The sequence below is a fragment of the Haliaeetus leucocephalus genome, unplaced genomic scaffold, assembly GCF_000737465.1.
Source record: "Haliaeetus leucocephalus isolate CR32 unplaced genomic scaffold, Haliaeetus_leucocephalus-4.0 Scaffold495, whole genome shotgun sequence".
NCBI classification, from domain to species: domain Eukaryota; kingdom Metazoa; phylum Chordata; class Aves; order Accipitriformes; family Accipitridae; genus Haliaeetus; species Haliaeetus leucocephalus.
Window position 1 is genome coordinate 7,728,480 of NW_010972931.1, and position 17,002 is coordinate 7,745,481.

The 17,002-nt window shown below is 37.4% G+C and overlaps 1 protein-coding gene across 2 annotated transcripts in view; it reads left to right on the forward strand.

Moving 5' to 3' along the window:
• The first annotated feature begins 8,963 nt into the window (after positions 1 to 8,963).
• The window catches only part of REV1 (REV1, polymerase (DNA directed)), a 54,222-nt gene continuing 46,183 nt past the window's right edge, over positions 8,964 to 17,002 (forward strand). For both annotated transcript variants that reach the window (XM_010575737.1, XM_010575736.1), the window contains exons 1-4: positions 8,964 to 9,197; positions 10,831 to 10,897; positions 11,704 to 11,830; positions 13,570 to 13,738. In XM_010575737.1, coding sequence (XP_010574039.1) covers positions 10,841 to 10,897; positions 11,704 to 11,830; positions 13,570 to 13,738 — 353 coding nt within the window. In that variant the 5' untranslated portion in view covers positions 8,964 to 9,197; positions 10,831 to 10,840. The remainder of the gene's footprint in view (positions 9,198 to 10,830; positions 10,898 to 11,703; positions 11,831 to 13,569; positions 13,739 to 17,002) is intronic.

Genomic DNA, 17,002 nt, shown 5'->3' on the forward strand with positions numbered 1-17,002 from the left:
TCCTTTTGGAAACCTAGGAGCTGTTGCTGTTTAAAGGAAGTCATGAAATTGCTGATAATTCTTACAAATAGGGAAGCCCATGACCCCATGGCATGTAAGGTAAATGGTTAGTGCAGTTAACCAAGTAGAGTGAATGTGTTTTACCATTATGTGCTTATGAATGCAACTCCCACTTGAAGTAAAGAACTAAAATAATGGTCTCTATTGAAAGGATGTTGTTCCTTGTTTCTGAATCTGCCTGTTGTTTTCAGGAAACATTAGAGCATAGGGAAACTGGAAAGACTGGCTTTTCAGTCACTATTTCCTAGATTTCCATGCTGCAATTGCATTATTTGGTAAGCAGTTCCAAAAATCCTCTTACAAAACAATACTGGGGGAGAGGTAGGGGTAATGACTTTTCGCTAATTTCTGGCTGATCAGTGTCCTGGTGTAACCCCAGCCAGCAACTAAACACCATGTAGCCGCTCACTCACTCCCCCCCGCCCCCAGTGGGATGGGGGAGAAAATCGGGAAAAGAAGCAAAATCCGTGGGTTGCGATAAGAATGGTTTAATAGAACAGAAAAGAAGAAACTAATAATGATAACACTAATAAAATGACAACAGTAATAATAAAAGGATTGGACTGTACAAATGACGCGCAGTGCAATTGCTCACCACCCCACCGACCGACACCCAGCTAGTCCCCCAGTGGCGATTCCCCACTCCCACTTCCCAGTTCCTATACTAGATGGGACGTCCCATGGTATGGAATACCCCGTTGGCCAGTTTGGGTCAGCTGTCCTGGCTCTGTCCTGTGCCAACTTCTTGTGCCCCTCCAGCTTTCTCGCTGTCTGGGCATGAGAAGCTGAAAAATCCTTGACTTTAGTCTAAACACTACTTAGCAACAACTGAAAACATCAGTGTTATCAACATTCTTCGCATACTGAACTCAAAACATAGCACTGTACCAGCTACTAGGAAGACAGTTAACTATCCCAGCTGAAACCAGGACAATCAGGAATTTGAAGTTACAAGTGTTGCCCCTCCATAATGATTCCCGTAACTTCTATGTTGATTTTTAACCTAAGTTCTACAAGCATCATGTTTGCCTGGGATAGGCCATTTTTGCTCTGTAGCCTTTTTGTATCGATCTGTCTCCACTAAGCAGCAGTGTAGCACTGTTGTTTGGATATCAGAGACACTTAAAATATCAACTTAAAACCTCTGCAGGTCAAGAATGCAATTTAGATTTGAGTTTTATTTGGGGATCCTAAAGAATTAGAGCATTTTTGTTTTGTCCTAAGAACTTAGAACTGTGTTACTCCTGGAAAACACAGAAACGCTGTGCTCTATCTTTTCACTTTCCTCTGAATCTAGGAGGAAACTTGAGAATGTATTGGATCAGATCAAAAGTTCACCTAGGTAATAGTAAAGAAGCAAACATACTGAGATTCTTTGCCTTTATATTCTGAGTTCCTGTAGTTTGTTACCTTTTTTAAAAAGAAAAAAAATTAATGGCTTTTTATTCCATTTATCTGTTCAAACCATATGAACTTTTAGCATCCTTGGTGTCCTGTGTCAGAAATCCACAAATAAACTAGGCAATAGATGAAAAATGTTTCCGTTTGTTTTGATCTCTTCATTTACTAGTTTCATCTGATTCCTCCTGATCCTGTTGGTCTGCGTTGATAAAAATAATATTCATGGACTAGCAAAAGATGTAGAAAACTTGAGTAGAAACTTAAAACTTCAAGGCTAAGCATAGAAGCCATATCTTGCAAAGATTTTACTTCAGAAAAGATTTTGCAGCTCTGAGAATTTCAAAGGCAAATCCAGGAAAACATTTGGGAACTTGGCTACGCAATGTCAGCTGGAATAAAGTAATGTCATTCAAAAGCGTCCATGAACAGAAAATCTTACCTATTTAAATACTGAATCTGTAATCATCAGTACTTTTGCTGGTAAAGTTACTTGAGTTCTTAGAGTTTTGCTGCTGTACGTGTTTAGTGGTGCCCGTATGTGAGTAGAGAGATGGTCCTCCTTAGTATCTGACATCAGCTACCACTTGAGATTCGCAAAGTGGATGTCTTATCTCTTTTTTTCTCTGAAAAGCCTGGCCTGATCAGCACCTGCTCAGTGTACACTGATAACATTGATTTGAGCATAACGCACAACTGCCCTGGGCACTTCTCTACAAATCTTTGGGGTTTTTTTAGAAGAAGTGGTGCCTTCTCATTACATTAGTTAGAATGTTGGCCCAGAGAGCGGATTTTTTTCCGTGCCACTCTGTATTACCAAAGCAGTTAATCTGGGTAGCGAACAATCAAATTGGACAGCAGCAATGATAAGGATTTTTGTGTGTATATACATGCACAGGTGTGCGCACACAAAACACACACATAGATATATATATACATATGTATATCCAAACAAGTACATACAATCAATCAAAAATATGTAGTCACTTTTGACAAGATTTCACCAATCTGCGGGCCTGAAGTCCAGGGAATCTGGGGGAAGCTGAAGATAGCGTGTCTCAGAGGTTTTTACCAGCACAGTTCCTCTGAATTCAATGTTAACAAATTCAGAGCCTTCACAGATTCCTTGCTTTGATCACCTCATGAAAATTTTCCAGTTATTTATTTTCGAACTATTATACCTCCACTTACCCATTTTTCCTGCCTTATTCAGTTTTTCTTTAGCTTTACAAGGACACTTCCTTAAGTTGTGCCTAGGAAGTCTTAGGAGGTCCTAAATCATTCAGCAGCAGCAACTCATTATTTGGGAGAAGGGATCATGGCTTACTTATGCTACCTCCTGACTGCTTGACGTACACTTCATGTGTAAGACTGGATTGTCGTCAGACTGAGGAGTGCGCAAACTAAAAACTTCCTAAACAAGTTATGTTGATTTGTTAGGTAGAAAAATGAACATTCCACTCTTCCTTTTCAAAGAAGAGAGTAGCACAGTTCTCTGTTTTCAAATACTATAGACAGCTAAACATAGGAGCTTGAAGGAAGACTACCCAACTCATATACTCATTCATCTTGTTTATTGTTTCAGATACTCAAGTCCAAGAGAGAAAGAATTTCCTTTTGGTGATTTACAATCCATTCACTATGTTGCTATTGAGAGTCCTAATGCCACAAGCTATGCTTCTTATTCTGATTTTACTTAAATGAATTTTATTCTGGAATCTAGGCATTTAGAAGCTGGCATAAAGATTGTGAGTGTGCTAAGTCCTCTTGGGGTTGAAGCCCAAGAGAATGTAAATGCAGAAGAGAAATAATTAAGCCAGTTGCTGAAGTTGGCTGAAACATGCCAGTGTATTGTGGCAGTAAGAACAGTTATATCAAAGAGGTGATATTTGAACTAAAAAGTGAATTGAGCTACATGGTTAAATATAGCAATGAAAATTTATGAAGAAGAGCCACTCATCACTGAGGAACTCTGAAGAGTGGGGGGGAAACTTTATAAAAAAATGCAGAAATGTTGAAACTGAAGCCAGTCTTCTGTGAGCAGAAGAAAAATTCAACCAAGTTAAACCACTACTTGTGACAAGCTCCAAATGGACTGTAGCTGCTACTGAGCGTTATTCCTAGAGGAGAATGAAACATTGACAGTTGGTCGCAACTCGAATCTGGCTTGCTATTTTTCAAAGAACTAACCATCTCAAATGCCACGTATAAAAGCAAAAAGAGTATCTTCTTGGAAACAGATTGCTCAAAGCTGGTGCAGACTGTGCAGTGATGCTGTTTTCTGTACCTCGTGCTCATGGTTCCTTAAGTTGTGACAATTAAAACAATCACCTGTCCCAGACTCCAAGTCAGTTGTGAAACGGTCTAAACACTTTTGTCTTGCAGAGCTCTCATATAAATGGTTACCTGCTGTACAACTGCTTTAGGTCATTGTGATGATTTGCCAGCAAAAGCAATGTATATTTCTTAGTTGTCACTTGTATGTAAAGTATTTAGTCCTTGATGTTGAAGTAAACCGATCTGAAGTAAAGACCATTTGGAGTTGCAAAAATAGTCAGTTTGGAAACTGGATTAGTTTAGCAAAGAGTTCCTGTGTTTCTTTCTGGGAGAGTGATTGAATTGAAGGTCAGAGTATCATTTCCTTGCTGTCAAGCTCAAATGCACAGTTTTAGAATAGTCATCTACACATAAAGGAGTTGACTCTGAAGGATTTGATTTTTTCCATGCTTTATGTGGGCTGTATGGTATTTCACCTTTCTAGCAAATGCCATGGGTGTTCATATTTTAGAAAAGCACTATTTCTAAATTTCTCATTCTCAGTAACAGTTTTGTGTCTAATATTTAATTTTCCCAAGATCTTAATGATTGTTCTTTCCTAATTTATACTCTTAAGTTTACTCACAGGAGATGAGGGTGGTGTTGGGTGTTTTGGGGGACAGATATTTTTCAAGTGTCCTTCAGCTCATTTCATTTCTGTTGCTCTAAAATATCATCAAAGATTGAACTGCGAAACAGAACTTCCTGGTTGACCCTGTAACGTCAGGTGCTTGTAGTTAGAAGCGATTATCATACTGGCATATGTGGTGTAAGATGGGGAGCTGTTCAGTTGTAACTTTCTTTGAAAACTCTTACCCTATGGAAAAGGTGAGGTAGCCTACCCTTCTTGTTTATTGGGGGGAAAAACATAAGCAGGGCTGGTTGGTGAAGAGTAGCTAGCTCGCTGCAACTCCATATCCACATTTACACGACAGTAAGTTAGTTATAGCCATGATCCTAAAAGTCATTTTCTAGAAATGGCTAAGGTAATCTTAAGATCCCACTGGCAATGAAAGGAACAGTTCCATCCATTCCTCTATTCTGGCCTGTCTGCTTTGGCTTTGTCTGATGCTTTTGTGAGTCAGTTCAGCTTGCTGAACTGGCAGGAAACTAACCCATAAAATTATGTCAATTTTCTATTGATTTAATGAGCTGAATTGCACATAGCACCTATATGAACACAGGGGTCGTGAGTTTGGAGGTAGTGTAGAGAAGGGATAAAGCTTGTTAGGCCAGCAGAGGTTGAAGAGCAGAACCATCCCTTTTGGTGGCAGTCAGCCATCAAGTTGACTCAACCATCTCATGAAACTTCACCCTGAGACTATTTCCTGCCTAGAATAAAATTCAGTTGCTTTGCAACATACCGATTAGTTTATTTTTATATGCAACAGTAGTGTTGACTCTGAAGTGTCCAAAATCACGGGGATTTAAAAATACAGTATCTTAGAAAAAAACTTTTGAACTTTTTTTTTTTTTAAGTTCTTTTGCTGGATCCTGAACTCTTCAATATGTGGTAGAAAACAGCTTTAGACCCTGTAGCAGCAGCTCTTTTCCAGAAGACTCAGCCAAGAATAGGACTCTCTTGTGCTGAGAAATGTGTAAACACGTAAGACAGTTCGTTCCTCAAAGAGCTTGCAGACTAGTGCCAAGTAGAGTGGTGAGTTTGATGTGGGAGCTGGAATGTAGATGCATGAAACTCAAACAGGCCACAAAATACCCACTTGATGGAAACAACTTTTAAGCCCTGCTGAGCTGGGATGGATTCAATCTACAGTTCAAGCAAAAGATTCTGATACTCATTAGCAGTGGCCCAAGGTATCCATACTTCCGTTAGCAGTAGAGTTACACCTTCAAGAATAAGGCTTGTGGTGTTTGAATATGTTAATTAAATCAAGTTCTTTTGCGTTAGAGGACATTGACAGGATGTTCACTCTGGTCAGAAATGCAAAATAGCTGTTACAGTGTGTTATACTTTCACTCAGCTTTCAGTTACCCAAAATTGGATTATGTGGATTAGAAGTTACTTCTGCCATGTATTTAGACACAAGTTTGGCAGGGTTATTTGTTGAGTCACAGCGCAGCCTCATTTTGTCTTTGGAAATAGTTCATATGCTTTCCTGTAGTACAGAGCCATAAAGTGTATGTTCTGCCAGATTCAAGTTGACTACTTGAAGAGGTAGCAGAAACGTCTCTGTGTCATATACCTGGAAAAGGGAATGCTGAAGAGTATGGCAGAGACAACTCAGGTTTGGGCAGGACTAGTACTGACCTGGAATTAAAAAGCCTATCGGGATCCATATTCACTTCTTACAGAGTCATTGAGGTCTGTATTCTGTGCTCCGAAGCATTTTTCCCCATAATACCTGTAGTTTGGTCTGGGTTTTTCCGTTATCTGTGTTATCTCAACTGCCCAGGATAATGGAAAGCCACTTGTCTTCCAACCACACCATCCTGAATTTAAAGTATTTTAAAGAAATAACTTCCCTGCATCAGACTGTGTGTGCTACAGATGAGATTAAAACAAATATTAACATCAACATTCACATCTACGTTCTTTTTTGGGGGATCTAAAATCTCACAGTTGCTGTGCAACTCTTCTATACGCTCAGATGTGTTTATAGAATTCATAAAATGTAGACTTAACATTTCATTCCATTACCTGATCTGTAGGCTTTGATTAACAGTCTTAAATAATAGGATTAAGTGCTTGTGGATTGGGAAGTATAATGGTAGGCCTATGAAGCAGTGTGCAAAGGGATGTTACATATCTTTTCTTAGTGAGCTGCATTGAGTATTTCTGAGCCACCAGTCATTTACAAAGCATAAAAACTCTTGGTTTCTCTTCTAGCTTCAGTTTTGAAAAGGATCACCCAATAGAAATTTGAATTTTAAAGAACCCTATTTTGTGCAATGGTAAGGTTTTACCATTTGTATGTGGTCTAGAAAGAGATGCAGGGCCAAATTATGTTAATTTTGATCACAGGAGTTCTTAACTTGACTTTTTTTTCCTTGAAACATTGTTTCTCTTGCACTGAAAACTTGAATTCTGTTCCTAGGATTACTATTTCTACCTTTACAGGCTTTTGTGCAGTTTCAGTTTGTTGAAGATTTCTTTGCATTCACAGGTCCAGACTATGAGCATTTCAGTTTTATTTAAAAAACTTTTTCTCTGGGCGAAGGGTCACTATAGCTTTTCTTTCAGGCTCTGGAGATACCCTGAAAACTGTTAATTATGGTCGTTCACTTTCACTGAGTCACTGTGCATTTGTGCTCTTGAGTTTGTGAAAACAGAGAAAACTGTTCTGAAACAAGTTAGATACTGTAATCACAGAAAACATGAACTCTTGTCTAAAATTGGCCTGCTTGTGATGGCTAAGTCCCCTGTCTTGATTTCCACCACCACCCCCAGCCCCCACTTCAAGGATTCTTTACAAAGCATTTCTCTTACTTATCCCTTCATCCTGATTCCTATAGCGGGAGCATCGTATCATCTTTACATTTCTTATTTCATGAACCAGTAAGCGTGTTTCAAATCTTGCTTAACTCTTCCTCTGATTGTCTGTCACACTTATTTGTTCCTTAGGTTTCAGCAAGGCAGCTGTAGAGGTTGTCTTCATTCTCAAGGAAAAATTCTCACTGTAAGCACAAGTCTTTAGCAGTGGGGATTCTCCTTAGTCCTGAAACCTTGGTTCATCATTTAGTTCCTGGAACTACAAAGGGAGAAATTAGCCTCCTGGGTTTTCATATCAGCTGTAAGAAAATAATCCATGACTCTCAAGACTTGAGCCAGAGGCATCTAGTAATCACTGAAGTACCATGTTCCTAATTCCTGTGTTTAGAATTTAAGTGGACTGGCTGAGTCAAAAATCATATCTGCCAAGGAAATGGTAAATCATTATCAGATGTTGTAAGTAGGCATTACAGCCTAGCTTCTCTAGTTTTGCAGGCTCTAGGAAGACAACTTCTGAGCAGTTATGTGTCATGTTTTTAACACACTAACCTGAAGTAGTTTTGTTTTCTGATTTCTAGTTTTAATCAAACCAGGCATATACCCATGATTCTGATTTTGATTGGCCCCACTGGTTGTGGTGTTCTGATCTAACGGCTTTTAGACTAGACATCTTTCTTCCTCACCTCCCAGTGTCCTGAATAAAAGTTAAATGTGTTTCAAGGTTTCAGAAAAGCTTACCCTCATGAAGGCAGTTCTTCAGTTTATCAGGCATTAGATATTTTAGTTTAAGCAAGAGGTTGTCTACAACAGGGGTCAGAGTTAACTACCTATCAAATCTTATCTTCTCAAGAACTCAGTGATTGGAATAGAGAATGTCTTTGTTAGACTGATGTTGTGATGACTTGCAGTGTTCATTTCATACAGTCTTGAAGGTTCTTTGGTTTCTTTTCAGAGTAAGAATTTCTTTTTGTATGAGATTTTCTTTTTGATAGACTTAGAATCATAGAACAGCCCAGATTGTAAAGGGTCTTTAAAAGACTATCTAGTCCAACCTTTCATGCGTAGGGAAGCCTGGATGAAATCATCTGGCACCCTGTTCAGTTACAGCTTGAAAACCTCCAGTGATGTGGGCTTTACTGTGCCCTGGGGAGGTTGTTCCAGTGATTGATTGTTCTCACTGTAAAAAATTTCTTTCTTATATCGAGGTGAAACCCCTCCTGGTACAACTTGTACCCCTTGCCTCTTGTCCTCTCTGTATGGCTCCTTGTGAAGAGAGAGTTTCTGTCCTTGTAGCCACCCTTTAAGACTTTGTCAACATTTATTAAGGAGAAAGGGTAATCAGTAGTTAAAATTCTGGTGTCTCTTATGAGCTCATACACTGATACCTATAGTATCTAAAAACACTAGATGACATTTCTATTTTTTTTTTTTTCTTGAACTTATACTTTTCTGTTTTCTCCAAGAACTTCTTAGCCAGAAGTGATAGATTTGAATTACAGTTGACTTCAGCTGATGGAAACATAAAAATTTTCCACATAAAAGAAACCATCTAGCCATTTCCAGTATGCACTGTCCTCTACAGGAAAAATGTCAATATTGTGTTTCATGTGGTCATCTAGCTCGTCTCCTCTCATTTTTCTCACTGTTCCTTAAGAGTTCTGTGGTATCTATGAGATATAATCCAAACCACTAAAAATTCATTTCAGAAAGCCCGGTGTCTTGGAAATTGGTCTCCGGGTAAGGAATGCAGGTACCTAGAGAGAAAATACAACATACTGAAGAGGGGTTGCTTTGTTTTGCTTATTGGTGTAGAGCTTATCTCCTTGACATGTGATTAATCTTCATAATTATATACGTGTGTAGGTTAAGTATCAAATTACAGCAACTATAAGAAGAATAGAACCAGGTGCATCATGATCTTCCTGTGTTTGCAGAGGTCCTGAAACATACAACCGAAGCTTGTCTTTTCAAGGTAGTTATGCCTGCTTTGACTATAATTCTGTGGTTGCTTAATTTGACATATTTGCAGTATTCCATGAAAATAATTTATGAAAACTTTCCTGTGGCTGTGTCTTGTTCTGTAATCAAACTTGCCTGCAATCCAGGGTGGTTTAACTGGATTTCAGACTATGCCTGCTTGGTAACTCTAGAACAAAAGGGATTTAAGAGACGAAAGCTAGAATTCAACTTTCAGCCAGGTTCAGAGTAAACAAAATTTTAATGTGATAAATGAGGCAGTCTCCAGAACAGTGCAGTACAAGGCCTGGATAGGAAAATGACCAAAATGCGTTGTTATCTCCATCCACAGCTGTTTGTGCTTTCTGGTAGGCTGGAGGCTGAGTGAAGCTTATGTGCTGTGTTACTGGATGATGCTATGGATAGTCCAGAGAATAGGTATCTTCTCAAAAGCAGACAAGGATGAAGAAAACCCAGTGGACTTCCTTCTGTGTATTAACTGTAGTTTCGTGCATTTTTATGGAGGGTAGAGGAATAGAAGTTAAATATTTAATAAAATAAAGGTGACTGACTTAAATCTTCTGCCTTTTAGTTTTAGTGTCCTGTCCTCACACTCAAAGAGCTCATAGCCCTAAAAGACAAAACTGTTTTTATTTAGGGAACAGGTTAGAGTAGAAAGTGAGAGATGTAATAGCAGGCAGTGACCTCATGATCCTACTACATCATTAATCAATATTTTAAAATTGGTGTTACAACAGCTATAGTTAATGTGAATCACTGGGGTGCAGTGAACAGTTGGCCACAGTCCAAAACATTTCTTTTTCTCTCCACCAGTTCTGTTCTAGCCAACTAATAGCTCATCTGGGGACACTGCTGTGTACAGCTCATGGTCCAGGGATAAGTGTCTTGCATAAAGGAAAACTGCAGTTTGGCCGGTTGGGTTTATTTATTTATCTATTATTAAGCAACACAAACAAACAAAAAAAAAAACCCAAAAACCAAATCACAAACCTAGCTATAGATCATACTAGATCATTTAAACAACTGGCTTTTCATTGACAATAAGATGGCCTTTGGTTTTTTTTGCTTTTATGTGATGTATTGCATTGGAGCAACAAGTATTTGAACCTTTATGATTAGCTGTAAATCCATTGGTGAAATTAATCTAGTGTTGAGTACCAGGAGGTGTTTGCCTGCATCCCACCATGTAGGTAGTATCAAATAAGAAATAAGAGTTTGTTCCTGACTTGGGCGATATTTTGCATGAACGGTGGCAATTGTATTTAAGAACCTTTTATTACTGCTTTTTCATAAGAGATGTATGATGAGCAGGAAGAATTTAATAAATCATAATGGAAACTGAACATTGTAATGAGTTTTTTGTATTCTGCGCGAATAAAACAAAAGGTTCATGTGTGGTTTTTTGATACATAGCAGGAGCTACAGTATGCATTACTACAAAATTGAGGAGCTACATTTTTATGCAATTTTTCACTTCTGGGTTAACTGTGTAACTCATATACTTCAGTGAAGCCCGTTGAAAAATGTAATCTTTGTGATAATCTGTAGATGGCCTGTAATGCATCATTGAAATGCCACTGATGGTATTAGTAAACATCTAATTGATCAAACATTGTTCTTCTATGCAGAAGCTTCAGTATGAGGCGGGGTGGATGGCGAAAACGGGCTGCTGATGGTGATGGCTGGGGAATATGGGTATGTTGAAAAGCAAGTGGCTTTTTTTTTTTTAAAGAGGTAAATGGCACTGTGGTTAAAAAGGGTTTACAGTTTTGTTATATATGCTAAAGGTATGCTATAAATTAAACTCTTTTGCTTCACTTGAAAACACATAATTAAGTTCAAAAGAAATTTTTTAAATTACCAGGTTTTGAAGTCTTCGTTCACAATAATCCGCTAAATTGCATTGTTAATAAGCGCAGACCCTCAAATAGCTGTAAATCACCGTTTAAAAACTAAACTAAGTAATTGTAAAACTATTTATGGTTGTCTCCACCACATTCTATGTAGTGGGACAAACAATAACTGAGGCACCTAATTTACATAAATATTTACAATACTACTGTCTCATATATATTTAAGAACTGAAAATACATGGAGCTTAATGAATATTCTTTACATTTTTTCTTGAGGCAACGAGCCTCCAATTCAGCATCCAAAGTTGCATCATTCCCTTATTTCTTTTTTATTCATTCTTTTTATTCTATAAGAATTTTTATATAGATAGAATCTTTTTCTTATAGGATAAGATGAAAGAAGTATAAAATAAATCCTGCCATGTTGGTAACAAGATGCAGTTATCTTGTAGATAAGAATTTAGGGTGGAGGATTTGCTATTTTTCATTTGCAAAAGGAGTATGTCTTTTGTATGTCAACCAAAATCAATTTGAAGGAATGCTGCTTACCTTCCCAGTCTTAAAATTGACGAGTTTCTATCTGTAAATGTTAGAAAATAAGACTAGCATCATGGGTTTGGTTTTGTTTTGTTTTAACTTAAAAACTAGGGTGGGTACATGTCGGCAAAGGTTAAGAAATTGGAGGATCAATTCCGGTCAGATTCAGCCATACAGAGGGATGGAAATTCATCAAGTATCTTCAGTGGAGTCGCCATCTACGTCAATGGCTTTACAGGTGAAGCTTTTTTTTTTTTTAAGGATCTGTTCTGTTTTGTTCTAGTGTCTGTTTACCATCCTAAGTGGAGTAAAGAACTAAAACACATGAGTTTGCAGCAACTTAGTTTGCAGCATATGTGTTTAGTATATTATGTTCCTTTGTATTTCAGGATTAAGGTTTTCAACATAAAATCAGCTTTAGGTTCTGAATATAAATATTACTTTACTAAATCTACATGAATGGTCACTGATAGAAATAGGAGTAAATTTTTCCACCTTTCTGCAATCTTATTGTATGAAATGAAACCTTTTAACTTCCTCCATACTCATATTAATTTTTTAATTTTCCAAACTATTGATGGTTGGAGTGTATGCATTAATCTTATGTTTGGGTGGATATACTGGGGTTTTCTTGCTCAGAGTGGCATAATGCTTGAGACAGTGAACCCATTAATAGTTGAAAGAGGAACAAGAGAAGAGGTAAGACATATATATGCGTTGTCTGTAATGGACTGATAGTGCATGTTAACTGGAGTAAGATTTTTAATCTACCATACTTACATTCATATTTCTCCTGGGTTCTGTAAAGCAGCTTAATAACCTTTTTGAAATTTCCCAGAAGCCTTTTTCAGAGACCTATGCCAGGAATGTTGTGACTATTACATAACTGACACATACAGTTTCTATGATTTGGAGCAGTACTGGTTTGAGCACAGGGCTCAAACAGACTGAAAAAGGTTAAGGTGAACATGTTAACACATCTGAATCAGTTATTTAATACAGGTAGTTTCTTTAGTGAAAATCTAGCATTTCCATATTCTTCAAGGTGCTAGTTCCTAAACAGAGCTCTACAGGATGGTTGTCCAAAAGGCTGGAGTATGAAAGGTAACGCTTGGAGAAAATGTGTGCTATTTTTAGTTGAAAGTTAGAGGTATAATCAAGTGTTAGAAATATTATGAGAGTTGATACTAGGCCACTGGAAGGAATTGTAACTGTATTCTTTAAAAAAAATTTCTTCCTTCCCATATTGTTTTTTTTTTTTTAGTATCTTGTGCCAGATGTACTCTTCAAAACATTGTTTGTGCTGACCCAAACCTTTTAGTGTCAGTGTGACACCATTGCAAAGGTTTTCCAAAAGCTAAAACTCCCCCCCCCAGCTCTGCTTGCAAAATAATAAGTACTCTTTTTAACATGATTGAGGGGATAAGAAGAGATGTTAGTTTTTAAGGTATTCTCTGTTCCCTGTAACAATTCAAGAATAACCTGGTAAAGAAAGAGTGAGTTAACTGCTTCAGTAAATCAGAAATTGTATAGTAGGAGTTCTGTGCTTTTGCTAAACCCTTTTGATGTTAATTATTTTCTATTATTTCTGGGTATAAACTACTCTCCCAAACTCTGGTAAAAAGGCAAGTGAGTTAATCTAATTTTGTGTTACGTTGATGTAAATTGTTTTTTAATGTACGTTAGCATTAAATCTACTTGAGTATTTCCCCCCCCCCCCAGCCCATTTATGTTGTGGAAAGACCCTCTATAACAAGTAGAATGTTTACATGTTGAATCAAGTCTCTTCAGAAACAGTTTTCTACATTTCAGAAATGCTTTTCTGATTTGTTCTTTGAAGAACTTGTAAGGTTTTTCAGGAGAAAAACAATAGTTTGCACTCTTTCTGATGATGGCATCATATTTCTCAATTAAAGTTGTTTTTCTTACTGTACTTGCTGACACAAAACAGGAATATTTCTGGTTTTAATTTTATAGATCCTTCAGCTGATGAATTAAGACGGCTAATGATGTTGCATGGAGGCCAATACCATGTGTATTATTCCAGATCAAAAACAACTCACATCATTGCCACAAATCTTCCAAATGCCAAAATAAAAGAATTGAAAGGAGAAAAAGTAGTTCGGCCAGAGTGGATCATGGAAAGGTAAGTTTAGGTTTACTGCTTTTGGAGATTTCTCCTTTTAGAGGAAAAAAAAAGAAGAAAAATCTGGAAAAACAGCATTATAGAAGATTGCATTTTGAGATTATGGTTTCATTTAAAATAAACCTGTCCTTGCACCAGCAGAGTAAAAATACCACTTTTACATTGAAGATATGCTTCTTAGTGATTGTTCCTTAAGAAACTTCACTAAGAACATTCAGAAAGTCTCAGGCATATCAGGAAAATTAACATTGCCCTGCTGATTCCATTTAATATTCAATCAGCCTGCATCTCAGTATGTTTAAATAAGTGCCAGGTGATTGTTTTTTAACCTCTTGCCTTGTGTGTTGCATAAGTTTCATCTGTAAATAAAGAAGAATGTCAGTTGAAAAGCATTTTCATAAAATTGAAATTAATCCATCTAAACATTTATTATGTTGTGACTTTGTAACAAAACGAAAACAAAAAGAAAAAAACCCAACCCACTAGTTTTATGATAGCCAGGCTCAGAGCAGTTAATCTGGCTTGCATCTGTCTTCTTCCATCTGAGGAACTCATGGGAAATAGAACAGGCAGGAGTATTTTCTGGAAATCATTCTGTCAGTGTCATGCTATTCTTAACTAGCCTCTTTCCTAGATGACCAGCAGAAACAGGCAAGGAACTGTTCTGCATACATGCTTGTAAAATGCTATTTGCAGTTCCTATTTTCAGTTTGCTGATTTTCATCCCTTTGGATTCAGCTGTTTCATATCATGTATCTTTAAGGTAAATTTTTTAAACTTTAGTCAGAAATTATAGGTTCCTCAGTTTGAAAAAGACTTTAGGTACATTTTTTTTAAACAGTTTCAGGTCCTCACCCATGAGTTTAAGGACTTCAAAAACTGGTGATAGGTGTGTTTTTATTTGAAAGATACGGCTGTTTTCATTGATGCCATTAAAGCTCATTATGATTTTAACCAAGTTGGAAAAATCAATTTGTATACATTCAATAGAGACTTGCTAGAACCTAATGTGTGAAATCTCCTAAAATTTTCCTTATGTCATCTTCTGTTCAGGTTCTGCATCTCCTGGTTCTAGAAGACAGTGCTGTAGAATAAGTCAGAAGAACTGAGTATAGACAGATACCTGGGGTTGGGCACAAGGAGACAGGGAACTCACCGTCTCAGTAAAACAGGGTTCATGTCAGAATCTGGAATAAAAGCTAATTTCACAACAACCCCCTATTTTTTTTCCTTCCTCTCAACCGTACTGAAGAGCACTCATTGGTTAAATACTCCATCTCTGCATATGGAATACCAAATTATGTTCTCCTCAGTAGATTAGTTGGTAAAAATCAGTGCAGTGGATGTAGAGGTTCCAAATTTGTTGAATATTCATGTGCACATCATGTTAGTGCAATATGATGGATTTGGGGTTTTCTAGTTTGGTTAAGAAACAACCCTAAAATGTTACTGTCACAAATTGCTGGTAAAGCAGTGTTGTTAGATCTTCAGTCTTGTCATCCAAAGTTGCAAAAGATTGTTTGTCTGCGGAGTTTTGATTTATTTCTTTGTGTGCACACATTATGATCTAGTCCTTAATTACATGATCACACGCCATCTTTTTTCACTGTGGTACCTGCCACATTCTCTTCACAGAAAAGACTGAGTTCAGGCTGCAAATTGCTAATACGGTGACTTGGGTTTTGCTTCTTGTCTCTGTAACCCTGTTCCTTACTTACTGCATGTGACTCAAATTCTTTGCTGGTAATGGAATGAATAATTAATTCCTGTCTTTTATTGGTGCTTATCACTCTAGCATCTGTCTGCTTTCCAAAGATTAATGAACTTACCATGGCACTTATTACAATGGCTATTATTTTCATTTTTTGTTTGAGAGCCATCAAAAAGACATTAAGGTAAAACACAAAAAATCTCAATAATCTGGAATATGCTATGTGAACTATGTAAGATAAGATGTTTCAGCCTTACTTATACAAGGATGGGAAGGCATATTTTGAAGTTCATTGCTGCATTAAAAGCTTTGCATATTCTGAACTGTGAACATTCTGAACTATGGTCTAAAGTCAGACTCTCATAAACCTGTTGTTAAATGCAAGTAGCTCTAGAATTTTGGTTTAATTGGCATCACATAGAGATCCTGTGGTAACAGTAGTTGCAAAATCCAGTATTGCAGAGTAGTACGTGGTTGCTTTAGCAGCAAAATCATTCTTTCTGCACTCCCCTTGCGTGTTTTTGCTGCCTCTCCATTTCTGCAACAAATGAAGGAAGAGACTTGCAGGCAGACCTCCTTTCTAAATCTTTCTTCCTTTATTTGAAAAATAAATGACATAATTAGCTTGGCAAGGTTGTTGTGCAGTGTGCAGTTGAAGCCAAATTAAGGTGATCTGAGAGCTTTACTTTCAAATTTCAATACTCTTTTAACAAACATTCTTTGACATTTGTAATAAAATTACCTTTCAGAGGTTGAGGATAACTAACCACTAAAAAGAGCTACCTGTAGAGTTTGTGGATTCCTTATTTTGATTTTCAGATTGAGTGAATGTTTTTCTTAAAGATCTGTGTTAATCTAACACAAATGTGAAGAAAATAGTTTAAAATAATTTCCCCAGAAAAAAACAAAAAACTAGTCTGGTACATCTCACTTAATTTCCTTTTTCTGATGAGGATTCAGAATGCAAAGTATTTGAATAAATAAAAGCTACCAGTCTTAAAAGAGTACAGCTTTCAGAAGAGATGCCACATTACTTTTACACAGTAACTTTTTTTGGAAACTAGCAAAGCATTGAAGGGGAGCGAGATGGCTTTTATAGCTGTATTGGAAGCAAATGGAGCAGGCCTGCTGTTGAATAGTGGGGCAACCTCGTGATAAAGGAAATGGAAAAAGTTGAGGTACTCAATACTGCCTTTTCTTCAGTGTTTAGTGGCAAGGTCTGCTTTCATGTCATGAAGGCCTGTGTACCTAGTGGCAGAGTTTGGGGAAAAGAAATGCTACCAAAGATATAGGAAGCGTAAATTATGGTTCACTTAAGGAAACATGACATATACAACTCTACAGTACCAGATAGAATGCATCCAAAAGAGCTGAAGAAGCTGGCTGATACCGGTGCTACACCACTCTGTCATCTTTGAAAATTCATGGCAATCAGAGGAGATTTTCCAGAAGGCTGGATAAAAGGCAGATGTCATGCCTGTCTTCAGAAAGGAAGAAAAGAAGGATCCAGGGAACTGCACTGTGATCAGCTTCACCACAGTCCCTGAAGACTA